Genomic DNA, 22,328 nt, shown 5'->3' on the forward strand with positions numbered 1-22,328 from the left:
TGGGGCTGGGCGCAGGTCACGGAACAGAGATCCTGGCAGGCGGATCATGCTGGCAGCCCACAAGCCATTTAGCAAGATGAGTGTTAGCATAGACAGTGCTCTCGTTCTGTGGGCTGGAGCTGGAGCCGAGACAGGGCTGAGGCGGGGAGCGGGGAGAGTAGCTGCCTCAGAAAGAGGTCAGAAGTAGGAGGCTGGGTTGGGGACCAGTCTATTTTGGACAGCCCTTCTGGAGGCACCAGCCTCCAGCCTGAAAAGGAGTGGAGTGGAAAATTTTCTAGCACACCTTTCAGAGCACCGGGAAGCCAGCTGCAATGAACCTTCCTGGCGTGTCAACCCCACCTCCCCATGTTTATGTCCGTGTATTATCTACTCAGTGCACTTACCTACTCAGCCATTGTGTTTCTTTGTTGTTTTTATATGTACTTTGTGTTAAGACATGTTCAGGGTCCTTTCTATTCAAACTGTACAAATTGCTTGAAACTAGCACCCTGTTTTTTTCCTTCTTTCCTGTCCTCAGTGGTCCTTGTCCAGTGCGTGCACACTGCAGGCCCTGAATCAACTCGGGCAGCTGGCCCACAGGTGGATCGACCAGCTCACTAGGATGCTGGGTGGCATGTCTGGCTGGTTTCCAGCTAGGGCTCTGTTTCCTGTGTCCCCAGAGAAATAAAGGGGAAAATGCACACCCACTCACACACACAGTCAGTTCCTACATGCCACAAGACTGGTGGCAGGAAAATAGACCCTTTGCTGTGTTTTAGGCCCCTTTCTGTCCTGTGGTTTTGTTTGTGTGGTAGTGATGGTTGATCTTAAATCATGTAAAAAGTTTTGTTTTCACCAAAATAACTCAGACCTTTTGCTTCTAAAGACGGGAGAGAGAAGGGGGCCAGAAAGGAAAAAAAAAAAAAAAGTATGTGTGTCTGTACGCATATGTTGACAGGGCATAACCACACCCTACTTCAAGACAACTTCCTGTTTGCCGCTGCCAACTGCCACTCCAAGGAGAACAGAAATGGTTCCGTTATTAGTGGCTGCTGTGGGACCACGACAGTCTGTGGGGTGAGTGGCTCTGAGCGACACCATGAGCTTAGCAGTGGTGGAGACTATTCACCTTCTCTTGTAAGAGACCATGGCCCTGTGCTGTTGAAAGTAGACACTGGTACAGTAGAAATAAAGCAGTGGTGGCCTCTCCTATCAGCCTGTGGTCCTTAAACAGTGTGCTCCCATAGGATTCTTGTAAGTGGAATAATTTAATTCAGGGGCAGGGAGAAGGCTGAGAACTGCCTGCTGAGGAAAGCTGCTACCTGTGTGTGTGTTTTTAATGGACATTTTCATGTATCAGGGGAACTTAACATTAAGCGCCTCCCGTGAGTTGGCACTGTGGTAGCCACCCCACGTGTTATCAATCCTCCCAACACTCATTTATTCCACAGTGAATAGAGTGAGTGTTCTTGAGGGTGAAACCCTGTGCTAAACACAGGAGATAAAAGAGTAAACAGGACACCTGCCCTCCAGGTGTGTCCAGGCGCAGGACACTTAGACCAGTAAACCAGTAATTACAGCGTGTGATGTGCGCTAAGATGAGGGACTCAGTGTGCTCGAGGGGCACCTGTCCTGTTGTAACTCCATGATGTGGGTATTATTGTCCCCATTTTACAGGTAAGGAGACTGGGGCTCAGGGGGTTAAGTTATTTCCCCAAGTCCCAGAGCTAATGAGTGACAGAGCTGGGATTTGAGCCCAGATCTTTCTGATTCTAAAGACAGCAGTGTTTGGTCCACATTTCCAGTGACTCCCAAAGCTTATGGAGCATGAAAATCACCTCAGGACCTTTTAAAAAAATCACAGATTTGGGGGCCCTGGCCCTGGTGTCCAAAAGTGAAGAAGTCCCTGCTGCACTGTGTGTTCTCTGATGTGGAAGTGCAGCCTGGCACCTGCTCTGCCTCCTGCAGCCAGGATCCTCCCTCCACGGGGCCTGGCAAGCCACGAAGGCTTAGCTCAAGGCACCAGGGCAAAGGCCACTGATGCTGCCTCAAGACAGCATTGGGAAGATTCGGTCCAACGGTTCAGGTATTTTTATTTATTTATTTTAAAATTTCAGCTTTTAGATTCAAGGGTTTAGATTCAATTCAGCTGTTAGATGTGCAGGTTTTCAGGTTTGTTTTTTGGGTTTTTTGTTTTGTTTTGTTTTTGAGATGGAGTCTCACTCTGTCGCTCAGGCTGGACTGCACTGTCGCAGTCTCGGTTCATTGCTACCTCTACCTCCCAGGTTCAAGCGATTCTCCTGCCTCGGCCTCCTGAGTAGCTGGGATTATAGACACGCGCCACCACACCTGGCGAATTTTTGTATTTTTAGTAGAGACGGAGTTTTCCCATGTGGGCCAGGCTGGTCTTGAACTCCTGACCTCAAGTGATCCACCTGCCTTGGCCTCCCAAAGTGCTGGGATTACAGATGTGAGCCACCACGCCCAGCCATTTTATCAGGTATTTTAAACATTGGGAATCCCAGCTCGTGGATCTTCTCCCTAAGATCCTGGAGTCTGTGGCTCCCCCTGTGCCCGGGTCCAGCTGTCTGCCATACCTGTCTCATCAGCGCTCTGGGGGTTATGAGGTCAGCTGTGTCATCCTAAGGTAGAATTCAACAGCTTGTCTGCAAGCTGGAGGCCCCCCCAGTTTTCACCAAAGCTGTGGTGACTCCTGTGTTTAAACGCGTGTGACTTGTGCGGTGTGTGTGGTTTTGGAGGGGGCTACTCTGATGGAGAAGTTCAGTGGCATGCATATGGAGTCCTTGTCAACCCCTCTGCTACCACTGGACCCAGATAGTGGGGAGCAGATAGAGCCATAAAAGGTCTAATGTTATGAAGAGGATTGTGGCTCTGGCTCCAGGTGGAGTCCAGTAGACTCAGGTCCTTCGGGCAGCAGCCTGCCTTCTGAGGGCCACATCCGTTCCCCTGCACTCAGAGTGACAACTGTGGCAACAAGCCAGGATCTGGAGAGTGCCGTTCCCTGAGCACAGGAAGCCCTCTGATGACGAAGGTCTAGCAGTGACAGCAACCTATTGTATCATCACTGTAATAGCCTAGTGTCTGGCACATGGTAGGTGCCAAGGAAATGCTAAGAAAAAAAAAAAAATAGGCCGGGCGCGGTGGCTCAAGCCTGTAATCCCAGCACTTTGGGAGGCCGAGACGGGCGGATCACGAGGTCAGGAGATCGAGACCATCCTGGCTAACATGGTGAAACCCTGTCTCTACTAAAAAAAAATACAAAAAACTAGCCGGGCGACGTGGCAGGCGCCTGTAGTCCCAGCTACTCGGGAGGCTGAGGCAGGAGAATGGCGTAAACCCGGGAGGCGGAGCTTGCAGTGAGCTGAGACCCGGCCACTGCACTCCAGCCTGGGCGGCAGAGCGAGACTCCGTCTCAAAAAAAAAAAAAAAAAAAAGAAAAAAAAATAGTGAATGAATGAAATAGGTTTCATTTTAACCCATATTTTTGTCTCCTTCCTGCCTTTGTATTTGCACCTACTTTCTCTCCTCTGCCTTTTCTGCTTAAGGATATGTTAGTATTTTGTTGCTGCTGTTGTCTGTTTTTATCTTTCTTCTTGGATGGACTTAAACAGCTTTAACAAATTTCCTCATCACCATGTATTTATCAAGTGCTTTTCTTTTCTTTTTTTTGAGACAGGGTCTCATTCTGTCACCAGGCTAGAATGACAGTGGCGTGATCTCAGGTCACTGCAACCTCTGCCTCCCAGGTTCAAGCAATTCTCCCACCTCAACCTCCTGAGTAGTGGGGATTACAGGCATGCACCACCATGCCTGGCTAATTTTTCTGTATTTTTAGTAGAGACGGGGTTTCACCATGTCGGCCAGGCTGATCTCAAACTCCCGACCTCAAGTAGTCCGCCCACCTCGGCCTCCCCAAGTGCTGGGGTTACAGGAGTGAGCCACCACACCTGGCCTCAAATATTTTTCTTTAAGTAGTATTAGTCTCTACGTACTATTTGTGCCATTTTGAATTTCCTTGTGGATGTGAGTGTACCGTTTTGCTTACATTTTCTTAGGTTGAAATAACTCTCTTACCTGTCTCCTACCAATTGCTTTATTATGGATTATTCAGGTTGTTTGTAGTTTTTTTTTTTTTTTTTTTTTTTTTTTTTTTTTTTTACTGTAGTAAACAGTGCTGAGAGTATCTTTGAACCTTTTTTTTCCCCTTTGGGATATTTCCTGGAGGTCTATTTGCAAACTAACACTACCAGATTACCAGATAAAAGGCTATGGATGCTTTTTAGTTCCTGTTATTATCACCAGGTTGCTCTCCAGAAAAATGTAATCCCTTGAAAGTACCGCTGGCAAGGTGTACATGCGCTTGTCTCCCTACAGATTCTATTTCTGTGGTTTTTCCTTTTAGCTAGGCTAGGTGTCTTGTGAGGGTATCCCTGGGGGCTGATGGAAGTATTTCAGGGCCCTGGAAACCCCCTGGGACTCCCCAGATCCTGCCCAATAGTGATGATGCCAGAAATTTGCACCTTAGTATAAATGACAAATAGAAGAGGAGGAGGAAGGGGGAATGCCACCACAGGGGAAAAGTTAAAAAGGATCCTAAGTTACATGACTTCATAGCAGCTCTGGAATGGGAAATGCCCTTGTAAGAATCATCCCAATTGCATTTCTAAAGTGTGGAGGGAAGGGAACGTCCCAGGCAGGGTGGCATGGTAGAAAGGGCATTGGCTCTGGGGCCTGGCAAGCCTGGGCTTTCCTGCCAGCTGCTGAGGTCTGCGTGACCTTGGTCTTGTTTCACAATCTTGCTAAGCTTTAATTTCCTCATCTGATATCTAAGAAGAAAAAAAAATAATAGTAATTTCCCCATCTATAACAAGGCAACTAACGGTCTCATACCACATGGTAGGGTTGTTGGGTAGATGAGCTGGTGAGTGAAAAGCAGCTTGCACGGTGCCTGATGTATAGTAGGTACTCAAGAAAAGCTGTTTTCCCTCCTGACTGAATGAATGTGCATGGGGTGACCAGATGACCAAAAAACCATCCCAGAGCCTAGGGATTTGGGAACTGAGCTGGCATTGGCATGAGCAGTGTAGACCACAGGCCCACATTCATATTTGTCAAAAGAACTTAGTGCTCCAGATAGTTCATGTTGCCCAGCAGTGGGTAGGAGGTGAAGAGGGGTAAAGAAGACCTAGTATAACCTGTGCTTAAGGAACGCCTCCTCGGCTCGTCAGCCCTGTGATCTTTTAAAGAGGTACTGCAGTCTGAGAAGGGAACGGGCACTCCAGAAAAGCTCATAAGCACTCCTGGCACGGGAACTGCTTGGCACAGCTCTGCCTGCATTCGCAGCCTGTCCTATCACCTGACTTTCCTGTGTCTTCATTTCCTCCTCTGCTGAGCAAGGCTGATTCAATATCCCCTTCTAACCACCATGGCAGTAAGTTTAGTATCTAACTATGATGGTGACAAATGAGGCCACAGGCCCAGGTTCTAGCCCCAGCTCCTCCACTTACTAGTCTTACGACTCTGGGCAAGTTTCTCAAATACAGTCTGTCTCCATTTCCACAACTGTAAACTGGGGGGAATCGTTGCCTCACCAAGCGGCTGTAAGTACAGCTGGCCTGGCTCCTGGCACGGATCCCAGTACCAAGGTGCCAGCCCTGCCTCTCTCTCCAACTCCAGTTTACTTTTGGAAGAAGGTCCCTTGGAAATCAGGGTGTTCATAGGCAGCATCCTGACTGCAGCTACGAAAGCAGATTGAACCCACTGATAAGATAGAAGCCGGCTAATGCCTTGCCAAGCACCTGCCCTCAAAAGTGGGGGCTGAAGGAGACTCCATGCTGTCAAGTGAGTAAGCCAGGTGCTGGCCTAAGCCCAAGTGTGCTTACACAACCATGGCAGGCCACAAGCGACTGTGGTGCTCAAAGTCTATTGGGAGGGGGTTGGTCCCTTAAAAGCCATATTGGAAAATTCCCAACAAGTTCTTTTTAAAATGGTGCAGGGAGCCACCTTGAGTGTTTGCGGCCGGCTCAGCCATTCATGAGGCATCTGTGCTAAGGTTTTAAATGCAGGACACTGATGCTGCAAGTATGAAAATACCTCTGTGAATTAGTGTATGGAGAAGGGAACACTGAATTTTTACTGAAATGGAATTGCCTGAGAACCTGATGGATTTTATCTTCAGAGAGTGAGGGGAGCAAACTAGAGACACCAGGGCTCCCCACGCCTATCAGATTTTTGGGATGCTGAGAGCTGGTGTCTGCAAGCTTCCTGCCTGGCTGATCTCTAGGACTGCCCCTGGAGTTGCACCTGGATGTTTAAGGAGGCTGCAGGGAAGCAGGTGGTCTTAAAACAGTCAGTTGCTGAGACCTTGGCCTGGACTTCTGTGGTGGAAATGCACAAAAGTAAAAGGATTTGACTTTTCATTTCTTTGGTACCGGGGACCCCCAACTCTTTGTGATTGAGGTCTCAGGCAATGGTATGAGCTGCTGACTGGCACCTGCCAGCTGCCTAACACCTAAAAAGTGTTTCTTCCTCTCCCTAGGGGAGTCAGGTGCCCTGCTGAAATGCCCATAGGCAGTGGGAAAGGAGAAGTCTCGCTGGTTCTTTCAGGCTCCTCCTATCTGTAGCAGAATCTGCCAGGATTCCAAGGTGGTAGAGCCCAGAGTTAAGATAGGGGCTCTGAAAACATCCCCAGATCTGATGTTTTCTAGCTCTGTGACCTTAAGCAACTCATTATATCTCTGAGCCTCAGGAATTATACCTCAAGGAAATAATTGTAAATCACTTTTTAAATCAGTTCTTTAAAAGACAAATAGGGCCGGGCGCGGTGGCTCAGGCCCGTAATCCCAGCACTTTGGGAGGCCGAGGCGGGCGGATCACGAAGTCAGGAGATTGAGACCATCCTGGCTAACACGGTGAAACCCCGTCTCTACTAAAAATACAAAAAATTAGCCGGGCATGGCGGCGGGCGCATGTAGTCCCAGCTAATCCGGAGGCTGAGGCAGGAGAATGGCGTGAACCAGGGAGGCGGAGCTTGCAGTGAGCCGAGATCGCGCCACTGCACTCCAGCCTGGGCGACAGAGCAAGACTCCGTCTCAAATAAAATAAAATAAAATAAAAGACAAATAGTAGGTCGACAGTGAGAGAAAAGCTAAATAATCTACAGCACATTAATGATTGAATATTACCTAATGGTTTAAAATAGCAAGTATATGGGAATTTCATATGTATATGCAGAATAATGTTAGTTGACAAGGAATAGTCCAAAATGTCCATTGATTACAGCTTTGTTTTTAATAAAACTTACCTGTAGAAAAGAGAAGCTAGTAATGCCTCTCATTTTTTTGGGCGGGGGGCCCGGGGGACAGAGTCTCACTCTGTTGCCCAGGCTGGAGTGCGGTGACACGATCTCGGCTCACTGCAGCCTCTGCCTCCCAGGTTCAAGTGATTCTTCTGCCTCATTCTCCCAAGTAGCTGGGATTACAGGCGCCCGCCACCACGGCCTGCTAATTTCTGTATTTTTAGTAGACACGGGGTTTCACCATGTTGGTCAGGCTAGTCTCAAATTCCTGACCTTGTGTTCCCGCTTCAGCCTCCCAAAGTGCTGGGATTACAGGCATGAGCCATTGCGCCCGGCCGTGCCTTTCTTAAGGTATTGTAAGAATGAAATGCTATAAGGTAAATCAAGTGTTTATAAGACTGCCTGGCGCATAGGAAAAAAATTCTTTTTTTTTTTTTTTTTGAGACAGAGTCTCGCTCAGTCGCCCAGGCTGGCGTGCAGTGGCGCGATCTCGGCTCACTGAAAGCTCCGCCTCCGGGGTTCACGCCATTCTCCTGCCTCAGCCTCCTGAGTAGCTGGGACTACAGGCACCCGCCACCACGCCCGGCTGATTTTTTGTATTTTTTAGTAGAGATGGGGTTTCACTGTGTTAGCCAGGATGGTTTCGATCTCCTGACCTCGTGATCTACCCGCCTCAGCCTCCCAAAGTGCTGGGATTACAGGCGTGAGCCACCGCGCCTGGCCTTTTTTTTTTTTTTTTTTGAGACAGTGTCTCACTCTGTCACTCAGGCTGGAGTGCAGTGCAACAATCTCAGCTCTCTGTAGCCTTGACCTCCCAGGCTCAAGCGATCCTCCCACCTCAGCTCCTAAGTAGCTGGGACTACAGGCGCATACCAGGCTGATTTTTTAAATTTTTTGTAGAAGCAGGATTTCACCATGTTACCCAGCTAGTTTTGAACTCCTGAGCTCAAGCAATCTGCCTACCTCAGCCTCCCAAAGTGTGGGGATTACAGGCGTGCGCTACTGTACCCACCTGAAAAATCTTAAACTATTATTACTATTGGTCAAAGGACAAAACAGGTGAGAGCAGAGGCTGCTGGTTCAAGATCATTCACTGAGGTTGTTATTGATGTATTGAATACTTAATTCTGCACAGGTGTTCTGATAGTGATTTTCTGTTTTTCCTTCAGTAGGTGAGTGGTGTTTATATTCAATATTAGCACAATAGATTCGTTTGGTCTTTCTGTCACATGGTCTGGAAAGAAATGCGTAGCAAGAGCTATATAAAACTGCAGCCTTTCACTTTGGGAATTATACCTCAAGGAAATAATTCTGAATCACTTTTTAAATCAGGTTTTTTGTTGTTGTTATTGTTGTTTTTGAGACAGAATCTCACTCTGTTGCCAGGCTGGAGTGCAGTGGCATAATCTGGGCTCACTGCAGCCTCCACCTCCCAGGTTCAAGCAATTCTCCTGCCTCAGCTTCCTGAGAAGCTGAGATTATAGGCACGCACCACCACGCCTGGCTAATTTTTGTGTTTTTAGTAGAGACGGGGTTTCACCATGTTGGCCAGGATGGTCTTGATCTCTTGACCTTGTGATCCACCCGCCTTGGCCTCCCAAAGTGCTGGAATTACAGGTGTGAGCCACCACGCCCGGTCAAATCAGTTTTTTTTTTAGAGACAAATAGTAGGTAGACAGTAAGAGAGTAGCTAAATAATCTGCGCCATGTTAATGATTGAATATTACCTAACAGTTTAAAATAGCAAGTTTGTGGGAATTTGATACGTATATGTAGAATGTTAGTTGACAAAGAATAGTCCAAAATATCCATTGATTACAGTTTTGTTAATAAAGCTATATGCATTAACAAAGACTAAGAAAATTTAGAGGAAAGGGCTCTTTTTCTCTAAAATTGCTTAAGTATTAAATATTTTAACAATGAGTGAGGGATATAATGTACTACAAATTCTTTCTGGGCAGGGCAAATGGAATTAGAATAATTATAGGGATCTACCTTAGGCAGTCCCTTAATGAAAACATAAGACCTGATTAAGCCTCAAGTGGATGAGGGCTTATATCCGAATGATTGTAATGTACAGCCGGAGAGCTTCACTCAGCAGCATCTTTTTGCAAGAGATAAGACCCTGCGTTCTCCTATCACCAACCTAACGCACCTCCTCACCAACACAAAACTGTGGAAGTCCACTACAGGCAGGTCTTCATAGACTAGAGAAACATAGATTAAATAGGTCTTTTTGTAAAATCCACTCACTCTGCCCTACCTGGGACATCAGTTCTACCCATTTTCAAAAGCTTAGCTACAGCTCACCTCTACAGTGAACCCCTGACCACTGACTCTGTTGGTCCCTCCACTTTAATTTTTTTTTTTTTTTTTTTTTTTTTTTGAGACAGAGTTTCACTCTTGTTGCCCAGGCTGGAGTGCAATGGTACGATCTTGGCTCACAGCAACTTCTACCTCCTGGGTTTAAGCGATTCTCCTGCCTCAGCCTCCTGAGTAGCTGGGATTACAGGCATGTGCCACCACGCCCAGATAATTTTGTATTTTTTGTAGAGACAGGGTTTCCCCATGTTGGTCTGGCTGGTCTCAAACTCCCGGCCTCAGGTAATCCACCCGCCTCGGCCTCCCAAAGTGCTGGGATTACAGGCGTGTGCCACTGCGCCGGGCCTTTAAATTCTTATACAACCTTTCTCACCTGCACCAGTAGGGGGCAAGCTTGTTCCCATAGCTCAAGGGTTGTGAGAGCCCTTCTGATTTAGTTCAAACCGTTTCACAAGTAGGAAATATTGCTTTCACCTATTTATTGCAAAATCACACATCAAACAACCCAAAAAAAAACTTATATTAAGGGAAAAGGGCTGTCTTCAGGTTTTAATTAATATTCCCTCATTGCAACTTGTTCTTTCAATTGGCAATTTAAGACAAGTTTCTGAATCTAAAATATGAAACTAGGTGTGGTGGCTCACACCTGTAATCCCAGCACTTTGGGATGCTGAGGCAGGCAGATCACTTGAGGTCGGGAGTTTGAAACCAGCCTGGTCAACATGGTGAAACCCCATCTCTACTAAAAATACAAAAATAAGCCAGACGTGGTGGTGTACACCTGTAATCCCAGCTACTCAGGAGGCTGAAGCAGGAGAATTGCTTGAACCTGGAGGCGGAGGTTGCAGTGAGCCAAGATCACGCCACTGCACTCCAGCCTGGACAACAGAGTGAGACTGTCTCAAAAAATAAAATATGAAACCAAGAAAAAAACTTATCCACTGATACAGTTGTTTTGTAGGCCAGATGTGGTAGCTCACCTGTAATCCCAACACTTTGCGAGGCCAAGGCAAGAGGATCTCTTGAGCCCAGGAGTTCAAGACCAGCCTGGGAACTTAGAGAGACTTTATCTCTGCAAAAAAAAAAAGAAAAAAAATTGAGACAGATTCTTGCTCTGTTGCCCAGGCTAGAGTTCTCTGGTACAATCACAACTTGCTGTAGCCTCCACCTCTCAGGCTTAAGTGATCCACCCACCTTGGCCACCCAAAGTGCCAGGATTATAGGCATGAGCCACCATGCCTGGCCTTACCAAAAAAAAAGTTTTAATTAATGATTAACTGGGGCCAGGTGCAGTGGCTCATGCCTATATGCCTATAATCCCAGCATTTTGGGAGGCCAAGACAGGCAAATCACTTGATGCCAGGAGTTCAAGACTAGCCTGGCCAACATGATGAAACCCTATCTCTACTAAAAATATAAAAATTAGTCAGGCATGATGTTGCATGCCTGTAATCCCAGCTACTTGGGAGACTTGAGATCGTGAGAATCTTCAGCCTTGATTCTCCCAGGCTCAATAGAATCGCTTGAGGTGGAGGTTGCAGTGAGATGAGATCCTGCCGCTGCACTCCAGCCTGGGCCACAGAGCAAGACTGTGTCTCAAAAAATAATATTAATTAGCCGGGTGTGGTGGCACACGCCTGTAGTCCCAGCTACTCAGAAGGCTGAATTGGGAGGATCACTTGAACCTGGAAGGCAGAGGTTGCAGTAAGCCATGATCGTGCCATAGCACTCTAGCCTGGGTGACAGAGTTTTTTTTCTGTCTCAAAAAAAAGGTTTTTTTTGTAAATTTAGCAGCAGAATGTGTCAGCCAGGACCACTAACCAGAATTCTTTCAGAAGGTGATTGTAGAATCACTGGCCTGGCCCATTGATTTTGTCCTTCATGGCACCCTTCCTTGTGATTTATCTTTGTTTACTTGCATACTTTTTAACATTTAGTTTAGTAAAATAAAATGTATCTTCATTATTCAGGTTTATCTCCCCACCTAAACCAAGAAATATTTCTGTACATGCCCCACCCACCCACTATCAGCTTTGAGTCAGTGATAGCAAGGGAGTGAATGAAGACTGCAGAAACATCTAAAGCAGTAGTAGTAAAAATCAAAGTCTTATTTTCTTTTTTTTTTTTTTGAGACGGAGTCTTGCTCTGTCGCCCAGGCTGGAGTGCAGTGGCCGGATCTCAGCTCATTGCAAGCTCCGCCTCCCGGGTTCACGCCATTCTCCTGCCTCAGCCTCCCGAGTAGCTGGGACTACAGGCGCCACCACCTCGCCCAGCTAATTGTTTGTATTTTTAGTAGAGACGGGGTTTCACCATGTTAGCCAGGATGGTCTCGATCTCCTGACCTCGTGATCCACCCGTCTCGGCCTCCCAAAATGCTGGGATTACAGGCTTGAGCCACCGCGCCCAGCCCAAAGTCTTATTTGCATATTGGAAGCCTCTGCCGAAAAACAAACTGCTAAACAAGACATTTCTGAGAGGCAGAACGTCGATAGACTTGAAGTTAGGAGACTTGGTTCTAGTCTCAGGATTGCTGCTAACTAGCTTTAACCCGAAGGCTGGCAACTGATAACCTCATCTATCAGAAAGATCACACAAGTTGACTTTTAAGATCCAGTTGTAACCTTTAGTGATTCTAAGTTCTGCATTTTCTAATTTTCTGGCTTCTAATTTTATTCACCTAGTTTCCTGCCTTCCTGAGAGGCAGCTAGGCCTATGTACTTGGCACAGAGGCACCCTGATCCTTGAGCAGCCCTGACCTTGGCAATCAGCTCACCTCTCTGGGTCTCCTTTGGCCAGTCAGCCGTGAGGAGGGTGGAGATGCCTGGCTGCTTCCTGCCTGTCTCACAGGGGTTGTAAAGGCCAGTACAATTTTACAAAGGATGAATTCCTCCAAGGAAGATCTCGCCTGAGTAAAATTGTTCAATACTTCGGCTGTTATTATTGCTCTGACATCCAGGAATCATGAGGGATGAGAAGGGAAGGAACAGGTATAAGTATCCCTTGTATTTATGGTGATTGAGTGGAAGGAGGCTTTGAAGCCATCTAGGGACCCACTTCATTCACAGATAAAGACACAGGAACCAAGGAAAGTTCAGTGGTAAACTGAAGGCCCAAGCCTAATACTGTGTATGTGTGATTGGAGTGGGAGCCCAGGTCTCCCGGCTCCCAGCCCTCAAAACAGAGGCCTCAGAACTAGCTCTTTGTTTTCAAAAGCTTCAACAGGATGGCTTCTGAGAACTAAGCTGTATGCAAAGGTCTACTCTGATTCAATGAGGAAAAAGTACCCTGTAAATTTATTCTGTGTAGGCAGCATATGAGCAATGGTCAAGCAAAAAAAATGCAGCAATTGAATGATCCTCAAAAATCTGCTTCCTCCTAATTCCCATTGCATCAGAAGACTAAATTCAGTCTGCTTTGAGACAGCCTGGCAACCCATTGGTACAAGGGAGCACAGAGAAACCCCAGACTCCTGTCGCAGCTGGCCACAGGTGTAGGCTTGTGTCTCCCAGGTCAGGGTGCCTGCAAAAGCATCCAGGAAAGGTGCCCTAATGAGAGAAGCCTAGGCTCAGCTTTGGGCTGGAGAGAGAATGATCTGCCATCTTTGTCTGTCACATTTTGCATTATCAAATTCAGCCAGATTTTCAGATCTGTGATCTCTAGTTCAGGAGATCTGTTATAATTTCATTTATTTATTCAACACATGTTAATTAAGCACTAATTATATGTGAGACATAAGAGAGCCAGAGAGGACTTAGGGTCTCAAGAAGCTTTGTCTTTTTTAGGGTTTGGGATTCCTTCCTGTAATCATGTACAAAGTTTTTGGATAGGTGTAAAAGTGCATTTTGCTGGGGTCTTAAATTTTTATCAGATTCGCTACTCTAAAACAATTAAGAACCCCATAGTGGGTGCACACTAGAACTTTACTTCATGCATCTGCTGTCCTGGTCAGTATCCTCATCCTGCACATTCAGTCGAAAGCGCAGGGGCTAACAGAACGTGAACAAGTGATGCATCTCTGCCCAGAGCTCTGGTATTCTCTGTAGAACCTCAGGAAGTTGTGCTCGCCGGCCCAAGTCCATGCCCCACATTGCAGATTCTGGCTCAAGCGTTGACACCCTCCTGCATGTGGCCCTCTGTGGACCTCGTGGAGGCCATAGCAGGGGTGTGTCGACACTGTCCTCTCAGTCCCAGGACAGCTGCTGGGCCACTTCCTCGCTCGCAAAGTCCCTTTGATTCAAGCCTGCTGGTCCCTCTTTAGTGCTCCTGCAGAGTGTTAGGTTCAAGAGTTTCCTGTTTGTTGAGAGTCCTGCCCTGTCCACTGCTCTGATGGACCTGTGGCCTCTGTGTAGCTGTCTAGGAATTGCTTTGGCTATGTGGGGTTATCCCACTGTTCAGGTGATACCTGGTGTCCCTCTGCTACTCCTGTGGAAGTAGTTTTGCAGAAAGATGACCTGCTAAATGCCTCCCACGAGAACCTTGATGTTAGTTGAGCATGCCATTTGATACAGAAACCCAGAACATAAGTATTGCTAGCTGGTGGAATAGGAGCATATGTCAAGACAAATCGTCTCATCAGAACCTAGGCTTCAGGGAGGCCGATGCTGCCGGGAAAGCGCTTCTCTCTGCCTGCTGTGTGTTTGAATGTATGTGAGTGTGTGAGAGCCTCACCTGCTACAGATGCTGTGCTGAGTTCTCTACTTTCTGCCCCTGTAGAGAGAAGACACGGTTCAATGTGTAGACCTTCTCCCTCTCCAGTGTCTCCAGCCTCCAATCCCAGGACATCACTAGTACAGGTGAAAACAAAAGCCTGTCTCAGCGGCCATCACTCTGCCAGCAGCACCTCAAAGCCATTCAAAACGCCCAAAGACAATCTACTTACCTCCAGCAGCAAACAGCACACAGTCTTTCCTGCGAAAGGATCAAGGGATAAACCATGGTGAGTCAGCTGGCTGGCAGCCAGCTGCTGTCTGTCCCCCCTGCTGTTCTGTCACCACGGGAAACAGTATTTACCCTCTGGCTTTGTTCCTAGGAGTCACATGCAGGAATTTGGGGGACTGAGGAATGAAGGGACAGAAACCCAAAATGATGGAAAGATAAACCTAAATATTAGAGGGCATGTGGGACCTTAAGAGTACCATATGGGCCACGCTCATGCCTATAATCCCAGCACTTTGGGAGGCTGAGGCGGGTGGATCACCTGAGGTCAGGAGTTTGAGACCAGCCTGGCCAACATGGTGAAACCCCGTATCTACTAAAAATACAAAAAGTAACGAGGCATGGGGGCATGTATCTGTAAGCCCAGCAACTCGGGGGCTGAAGCAGGAGAATTGCTTGAACCCAGGAGGCGGAGTTGTGGTGAGCTGAGATCGCGCCACTGCACTCCAGCCTAGGCGACAGCGAAACTCTGTCTCAAAAATATTTATGTATATACCCTATGCCTGAAGGGGAATTTTTTTATTCTCTTGAGAGTTGAGCCAAGTTGTGTCTAAGAAAAGGGTAACATGGAAATATTTCTCAGTTCTGCGGCCACCTCTCAATTTTCCACCCCAGTGAAGACAAGCTCTGGTGTAAAATCAAAAGCACTGACAGTCTGCCTGGTGTGGAGTAAAGCCGCGGCCCTACCCCCAACACTGGGTCCTAGGTCCTGTGGAATAGTGGAATAGTGGAAAATCAGTGGAAAAAGAGTGGAAAATCAGTGGAAAAATCAGAGGCGTTTGACCAGGCATGATGGCTCACATCAGCAATCCCAGCACTTTGGGAGGCTGAGGTGGGCAGGTCACTTGAGGTCAGGAGTTCAAGAGCAGCCTGACGAACGTGGTGAAACCCCATCTCTACTAAAAATACAAAAATTAGCTGGGCATAGTGGTGCATGCCTGTAATCCCAGCTACTCGGGAGGCTGAAGCAGGAGAGTTGCTTCATTCCGGGAGGCAGAGGTTGCAGTGAGCTGAGATTGTGCCACTGCACTCCAGCCTGGATGACAAAGTGAGACCCTGTCTCAAAAAAAATTTTTTTAAAAATCTGAGGCTTTTAATTCATTTGGTTATCTCAGCCCTTACTAAAAAGTCAGAAAAGGTTGCCTGTGGAACAGACAGTTAGGAAGCCAGACTTAAAACAAGGAAGATGAGTATCTTCAAATGCTGTTGGCACCCAGCTTGGAGTACTTAAGGAACTGGCTTCTGACAGCACCTCTATGCTTATCTTTCAAGCCTTGAGAAGGCAGAGAAGGGATAAGTGTGGAGTCCATCTGTTTTATGTATTTAAAGAAAAAAAGTGTTCCATCAATTAATGACAGTTAATTGCACTTAAGTTCATACCTAGGCAAGCTGTGGAGTAAAATCATCCATCAATGGGTTTGTCACTGCACACTGGAAATTATGATGACTTAGTAAAGAGCTAATTATGTCAGATCAATTACAGAGCCTCTTGTGATGGAGTGGAAAGGTATAGGCATGGCTGTGGAGGAGTTACCTGCCACGCAGCTGGGCCTCATGGGCAAGCTTTGTTCTCCTCGGGTTGTTGGGATTGTGGGTCCACCCTGCAGGAGGCTGTAGCTGGTTAGGGAAGACTCAGCCTGAGACTGGTGGTTGCCCACCCACCAGCGATGTGAGTCTCCCAGTCACTACCCTGCAATCCATCTTATCTGTGACCTGAGAATGTGCCTGAGAGTTTATTTACTGGGGCTGTGTGGTATCCCGATGTAACCACAAGCTCTGGAGTCACTGGCCTGGGCACAAATTTCAGCTGGGTGAACTTAGGCAAGTTATTTGATTGTGTTGTGCTTCCGTTTCCTCATCTGTAAAGTGGGGCCAATAATAGCTCTATTCCATGGGATTGTTGTGAGGATTAAGTGAGCTAATTTTTATAAAATAGTAGGTACAGTATCTGGATCATAGTGTATGTTCAATAAATAATTTAGCATAATGTCATCATTATTATTGTATTATCATGTGTGCCAAAGGACATCCATCCTGGGATAAAGATTGACAAGTCAAATCTCTCTAAAAAAAAAAATTAGAGAAATGGCTCTTCAGACTCAGAGTGAAGATAAAAATAATTAAATAATTTATTCAGAGTCCAGAAATGAGCTACAGAGAAACAAAATAAGGGAAGCCAGGGAAGGAGCACATAAGTCAGGAGAAGACCCAGGGAGCTCAGGGAAGATCATCAATGAATGCTCCTTGTAAAAGAGCAAATGAGAGGTCTCTTGTAGCCCCACAGCACCAAAAAGCACCTGCCCAAAAGGCAAACCTTCAGGGTGACCATTGGGTTCAAATCATTGTCCACACTCAATCCAGTCCAACTCAACACACACTTCTTAAGACCTGCCACAGTCAAGTCCTCTTCAGCTAGGGGCAAAAAGTGGTTTTGAAAGAATCTGGCTGGGTGCAATGGGTCACATCTGTAATCCCAGTACTTTGGGAGGCCGAGATGGGCAGATCACGAGGTCAGGAGTTCGACACGAGCCTGGCCAGCATGGTGAAACCCCGTCTCTACTAAAGATACAAAAAATTAGCCAGGTGTAGTGACACGCACCTGTAATCCCAGCTACTCAGGAGGCTGAGGCAGGAGAATTGCTTGAACCTGGGAGGAAGAAGTTGCGGTGAGCTGAGATTGCTCCATTGCACTCCAGCCTGGGCAACAGGGCAAGACTCTGTCTCAGAAAAGAAGGAAAGAAAGAGAGAAAGAGAGAGAGAGAGAAAAAGAAAGAGAGAAACTGAAAAAACTAGCCCAGGTCCAGAGATGAGCAACCAAGAGATTTGTAAGGAGGGAGATAGCTCGTAGTGAAAAGACTAGAGTGCTTACCTGTGGGAAGAAGAGAAAAGCATGGGTAATTTGCCATGCCTTCAAGTCGGTAAATATTCTGAGGACAGAACAAGTGGTGCGCCATGCATGAGGCCGAACCATGGACTGCAATGGTCTGGAGACCTAACTGTCCTCACCTCCCATCTGCCTGGCTGTCGTCCATCTACCCAACACGTCCAGGAACATGTGTCCGGGAAGAGATGGAGTCTCCAAGGCTGGGAAGATTTGGCTTTGAGCCTTAGAGGGCTCAGCCTCAGTTGAGAGGTATCCCAGAGTGCAGCTCCCCAGAGTGCAGTTCCCCAGACCTGTACTGAGCTAGGAGCAGAAAAAGCAAGTTCAAGTCTGGGCCCTGCCTCTAACTTTCTGTGTGTCCTTGAACAAGTAACTTTACTTCTCTGAGTTTCATTTTCAAGCCTGAATATTTTGAAATTCTATATCACAGTCCTATCAAAAATTCACAAAGTTCCTCACTGCTTCCTGTATTAAAGAGTTAGTCCCTCAGCCCAACATAAGGGACCCTCTGCCAACTAGCTGCAACCCCCCTAAGTCAATACTGAATATCCAGTACCACCCTATTATGCCAGATTTCCCCCTATCTCTACCCCTAGTACCTTTGCCTGGAACATCCAGCCATCTTTACTCAACATTTAATGAGCACTTATTGTAAGACTATGTGTGCCAACTCTACAACAAGCACGGGGGATACACAGGGCCCACTGATGTCACACAAGCACCTTTGTGCAAATTAGAAAACAGTCTGGATACAGGCCTATACCAGGTGCACAGTTGACTAATGGCCTTCATCCCCTGCTCACTTCCTTAGCCAGGCCTCCTCTCCCAGTGCATAACCTATACAACTGTACACTGCAGCCCTGGGGATATAAAGTTAAGATACAGACACTGTCTTAGGGAGTCTGTAAATAGAAACATAAGCTAACACAGTACAAAGTGATAAGGACTATGAGATCAGTAGCAAAGGAGAAGGGCACCTAACCCAGGCTGAGGACTCAGAAAGGGTTTTTTCAAAAGAGATCACTTCCGGCCAGGTGTGGTGGCTCACACCTGTAATCCCAGCACTTTGCGAAGTCGAGGCGGGTGGATCACAAGGTCAGGAGTTCAAGACCAGCCTGACCAACATGGTGAAACCCCATATCTACTGAAAATTCAAAAATTAGCTGGGCGTGGTGACGTGTGCCTGTAATCCCAGCTACTCAGGAGGATGAGGCAGTAGAATCGCTTGAACCCCGGAGGCGGAGGTTGCATTGAGCCAAGAAAAGAAAAAAAAGGTCACTTCTGCTAAATTCAAAGGACAAGTAGTAGAAAGGAGGTAGACAAAGAGAATGGGATTAGAATGGTAAATTTTTAATGTTACGTCTATTTTACCACCAAAAAAAAAAAAAAAAAAATTCTAACTAAGAGAGTAGGAAGGGTGTCCTAGGCAAAGGGAACAGAATGTGCAAAAGTATTTGCATGTGGGGAGAGGCAGGATGTGAAACTGAGTAGGGGAGTGAGGCCCAGATTATGAAGTTCTGCTGTATGTGTTAAGTTCAGGAATTTGGACTTCACCCTGGAAATTGCAAAGAAGCATTAAAGGAGCAGTTTTATGATGTAGTCTGGTCACCTTGACAGCCATGTAAAAGGATGGCTGGGGGGCTCACACAGGAAGCAGCAAGAATGGTGAGAACATTGTATCACCCAGGCGAGGCGTGGTGACAGCCTGGCTCCAGGCAGCGATGTGTACGGAGGGGCAGGGTGAGATAAATATTAAGGAGGGAAAACTCCACAGGACTTTGGGGGTCACATGTAGGGCTGGAGTACAAGGGAAGGGGTTAGGACAGCTGAGTTGTGATCCTGCCACTTCCTCAAGGAAAGGACAGTAAGGGCCAGAGTTGACGGAGGGAAGGGAAGGATGAGTTCAGCTGGAAAGTCAGTGGATTTTGAAGTGTCTGAGAAATATCTACAAAGAAATGTGAGTGGGCACTGAATGTTTGGAACCAGGGGTCAAGAGATAGGTATGGGCCAGGACTAGAGAGTCATCAGTGTAGACATGGGCATGGAAGCTGTGGGTATAGATGGTGCCTGCCAGGGAGGTATATGGGGTGAGAAGAACAGAGGCCAAGGGTGGTACTATGGAGGATTGGGACAGGGAAAGAGGAGTCTGAGGGTGCTGGGTCTGCTAAGCCCAGTGTTTCCACAGCATTCAGTCCCCTTCTCTCCTGGCCAAAATCCTTACCATTCTTATTGCCCATGTCACTGGCTACCTTCTCTCAATGCCCTTTCCTCATTCACTTCCTCCTTGCCAACAACCTGATATGATATCGCCTTTCTTTTAATCCCCAGAGCACTTAATTTTTACCTCACATGTGACACTTTCTCTGGTCAGCCATAGACTTCACTTCCTGTCTTCCTCCTGCCCAGTAGTTACTGCAGGGCCTCCTGTATGGTAACCGCTCACCAACTCAACAAGCATGGTACTCGTGTCAGTAAATATTTGTTGAATTGAATGAAATAGATGTGACCATTGAAAGGGATTCTAAGATTTCCATTCCTGGAGATGGCTGACCTTTTGTCTAGAATTGTTTAGACTAGCACTATCCGATAGAAATGTAATGTGTGTCACACATGTTAATTTTACATTTTCAAGCAGCCACATTGGAAAAAAGTACAAAAGAAACAGGTGAAATTAATTTTTTTTTTTTGAGTTGGAGTCCTGCTCTGTCACCCAGATTGGAGTGCAGTGGTGTGATCTCGGCTCACTGCAACCTCTGTCGCCTGGGTTCAAGCATTCTCCTGCCTCATCCTCCTAAGTAGCTGGGATTACAGGTGCCCACCACCATGCCCAGCTACTTTTTGTGTTTTCAGTACAGACGGGGTTTCACCATCTTGGCCAGCCTGGTCTTGAACTCCTCATGATCCATCCGCCTTGACCTCCCAAAATGCCAGGATTACAGGCGTGAACCACCATGCCCAGCCATGAAATTAATTTTTAATAATAGTCATTGGCCGGGCATGGTGGCTCATGCCTGTAATCCCAACACTCTGGGAAGATGAGGCGGATGGATCACTTGAGGTCAAGAGCTCCAGACCAGCCTAGCCAACATGCTGGAACTCCATCTCTACTACAAATACAAAAAATAATAATAATAATGGTGGTAGCATTCCCCAGCTACTCAGGAAGCTGAGGCAGGAGACTTGCTTGAACCTGGGAGGCAGAGGTTGTGATGAGCCAAGATCCTGGCACTGCAGTCCAGCCTGGGCAACAAAGCAAGTGAGACTCCACCTCAAAAAAAAAAAAAAAAAAGTTATGTGCCACATAAAAGCGTATTAGTCAACAACAGTCCTATAACATGATTATACCATATTTTTACTGTAGCTTTTCTACATTTAGATATGTTTAGACACACAAATACCCTTATATTACAATTGCCTACAGTATTCAGTACAGTCACATGCTGTACAGGTTTGTAATCTAGGAACAAGTGGCTGTACCATACAGCTTAGGTTCAAGCACCTTTTACTTGACAGCACCTTTTACTTGACAGCACCTTTTACTTGACAGGACAGAATCCTGCCCGGACCGGCAAGAAGAGGGTGATCCATTGGAAAAGTGGAACTGGTCACCCTTTTTTTTTTTTTTTTTTTTTTGGAGACAGGGTATAGCTCTGTTGCCCAGGCCAGTGTGCAGGGGTTTGTGTTAATTCACTCTACGATGTTAGCATGATGAAATCACCTATCATTACATTTCTTAGAACATAGCCCCATCATGAAGTGACACATGACTATTTTATTTAATCTAATATATTCAAAATACTATCATTTCAACATATAATCAATGAGATAGATTACATTATTTTCTTTTCATAAGTCTTCAAAATCCTGCATGTGTTTTATTACACTTACAGCACATCTCAATTTGGACACTAAATTTTCATCAGAAATATTTGACCCATTTTTAGATTTCATAAAAACTAGAGATTATGAAATAGATTGACATACCCCAGTTGTCCTAAATAGACTTAAACATTTTCTAATTACTGAATCAAGTATCTGTTCTTAAATTTCAATGAACTGAGCTTAAATGAAATTTGAAATCCCATTCCTCAGTCATAGTAGCCACTTTTTTTTTAAATCTTTTTTTTCTTTTTCTTTTTCTTTTTCTTTTTTTTTTGAGACAGGGTCTCACTCTGTCACCCAGCCTGGGGCTGGAGTACAGTAGTGCGATCTCAGCTTACTGCAGCCTCAACCTCCTGGGCTCAAGTGATCCTCCCAACTCAACCTCCCAAGTAGCTAGGACAACAAGCGCACACTACTGTGCCTGGCTAATATTTTTGTTTTTTGTAGAGTTAGGGTTTCACCATCTCGAATTCCTGAGCTCAAGGGATCCACCCACCTCAGCCTCCCGAAGTGCTGGGATTACAGGTGTGAGCCACAGCGCCTGACTCCCACAGTAGCCACATTTTAAATGCTCAGTAGCCTGAAGTGGTTAGTGGCTGCTGGATCTAGACACATAGGCCGCTGACTCTGGGTGGGGCCCTCTGGTTTTTACAATTCAATGGTGTGTTAATTGGGCTCCTCTAATCTCTTTAAAAGTTACACTCCCAACAGGAGTTGCTAAATTCCAGCTCGTTTCTCCCCTTGGCCTGATGCTGCTGGGTCTGTGGTGGAAACAGACCTGGAAGACCTGCATCAGGCGGTGCAGAGAGCCCCCTGCCCAAGTTCTGTTCCTTTGCTCCAAGTGAGCTCTGTATCGCCCCCTCCTGGCCAAGAAAGCATAAGCGGTGCCAACCCATGCTGGGCCGTGGCCCTTAGATTAGATTTAACAGCAGGTTAGGGCTGCCCTTTCCAAATAGCTCAAATGCACACGTACAGCAATGAAAACACTACTCTATCAGGCTGACCTCCTGG

The 22,328-nt window shown here is 46.6% G+C and overlaps 1 protein-coding gene across 14 annotated transcripts in view; it reads left to right on the plus strand.

Annotated features, from left to right (window-relative positions):
- The window catches only part of ATXN7L1 (ataxin 7 like 1), a 271,184-nt gene that overhangs the window by 197,736 nt on the left and 51,120 nt on the right, over window positions 1-22,328 (plus strand). For 12 of the 14 annotated variants that reach the window (XM_033195034.1, XM_033195037.1, XM_033195038.1 and 9 more), the window contains one exon: window positions 14,333-14,555. In XM_033195034.1, the coding sequence (XP_033050925.1) occupies window positions 14,333-14,555 (223 nt within the window). Of the gene's footprint in view, window positions 1-937; window positions 1,057-14,332; window positions 14,556-22,328 lie in introns of all 14 variants that reach the window. The other 2 variants (XM_033195046.1, XM_033195041.1) reach the window with 1 other exon arrangement.

Source organism: Trachypithecus francoisi, unplaced genomic scaffold (assembly GCF_009764315.1).
Source record: "Trachypithecus francoisi isolate TF-2019V2 unplaced genomic scaffold, Tfra_2.0 Lachesis_group4, whole genome shotgun sequence".
Classification (NCBI taxonomy): Eukaryota; Metazoa; Chordata; class Mammalia; order Primates; family Cercopithecidae; genus Trachypithecus; species Trachypithecus francoisi.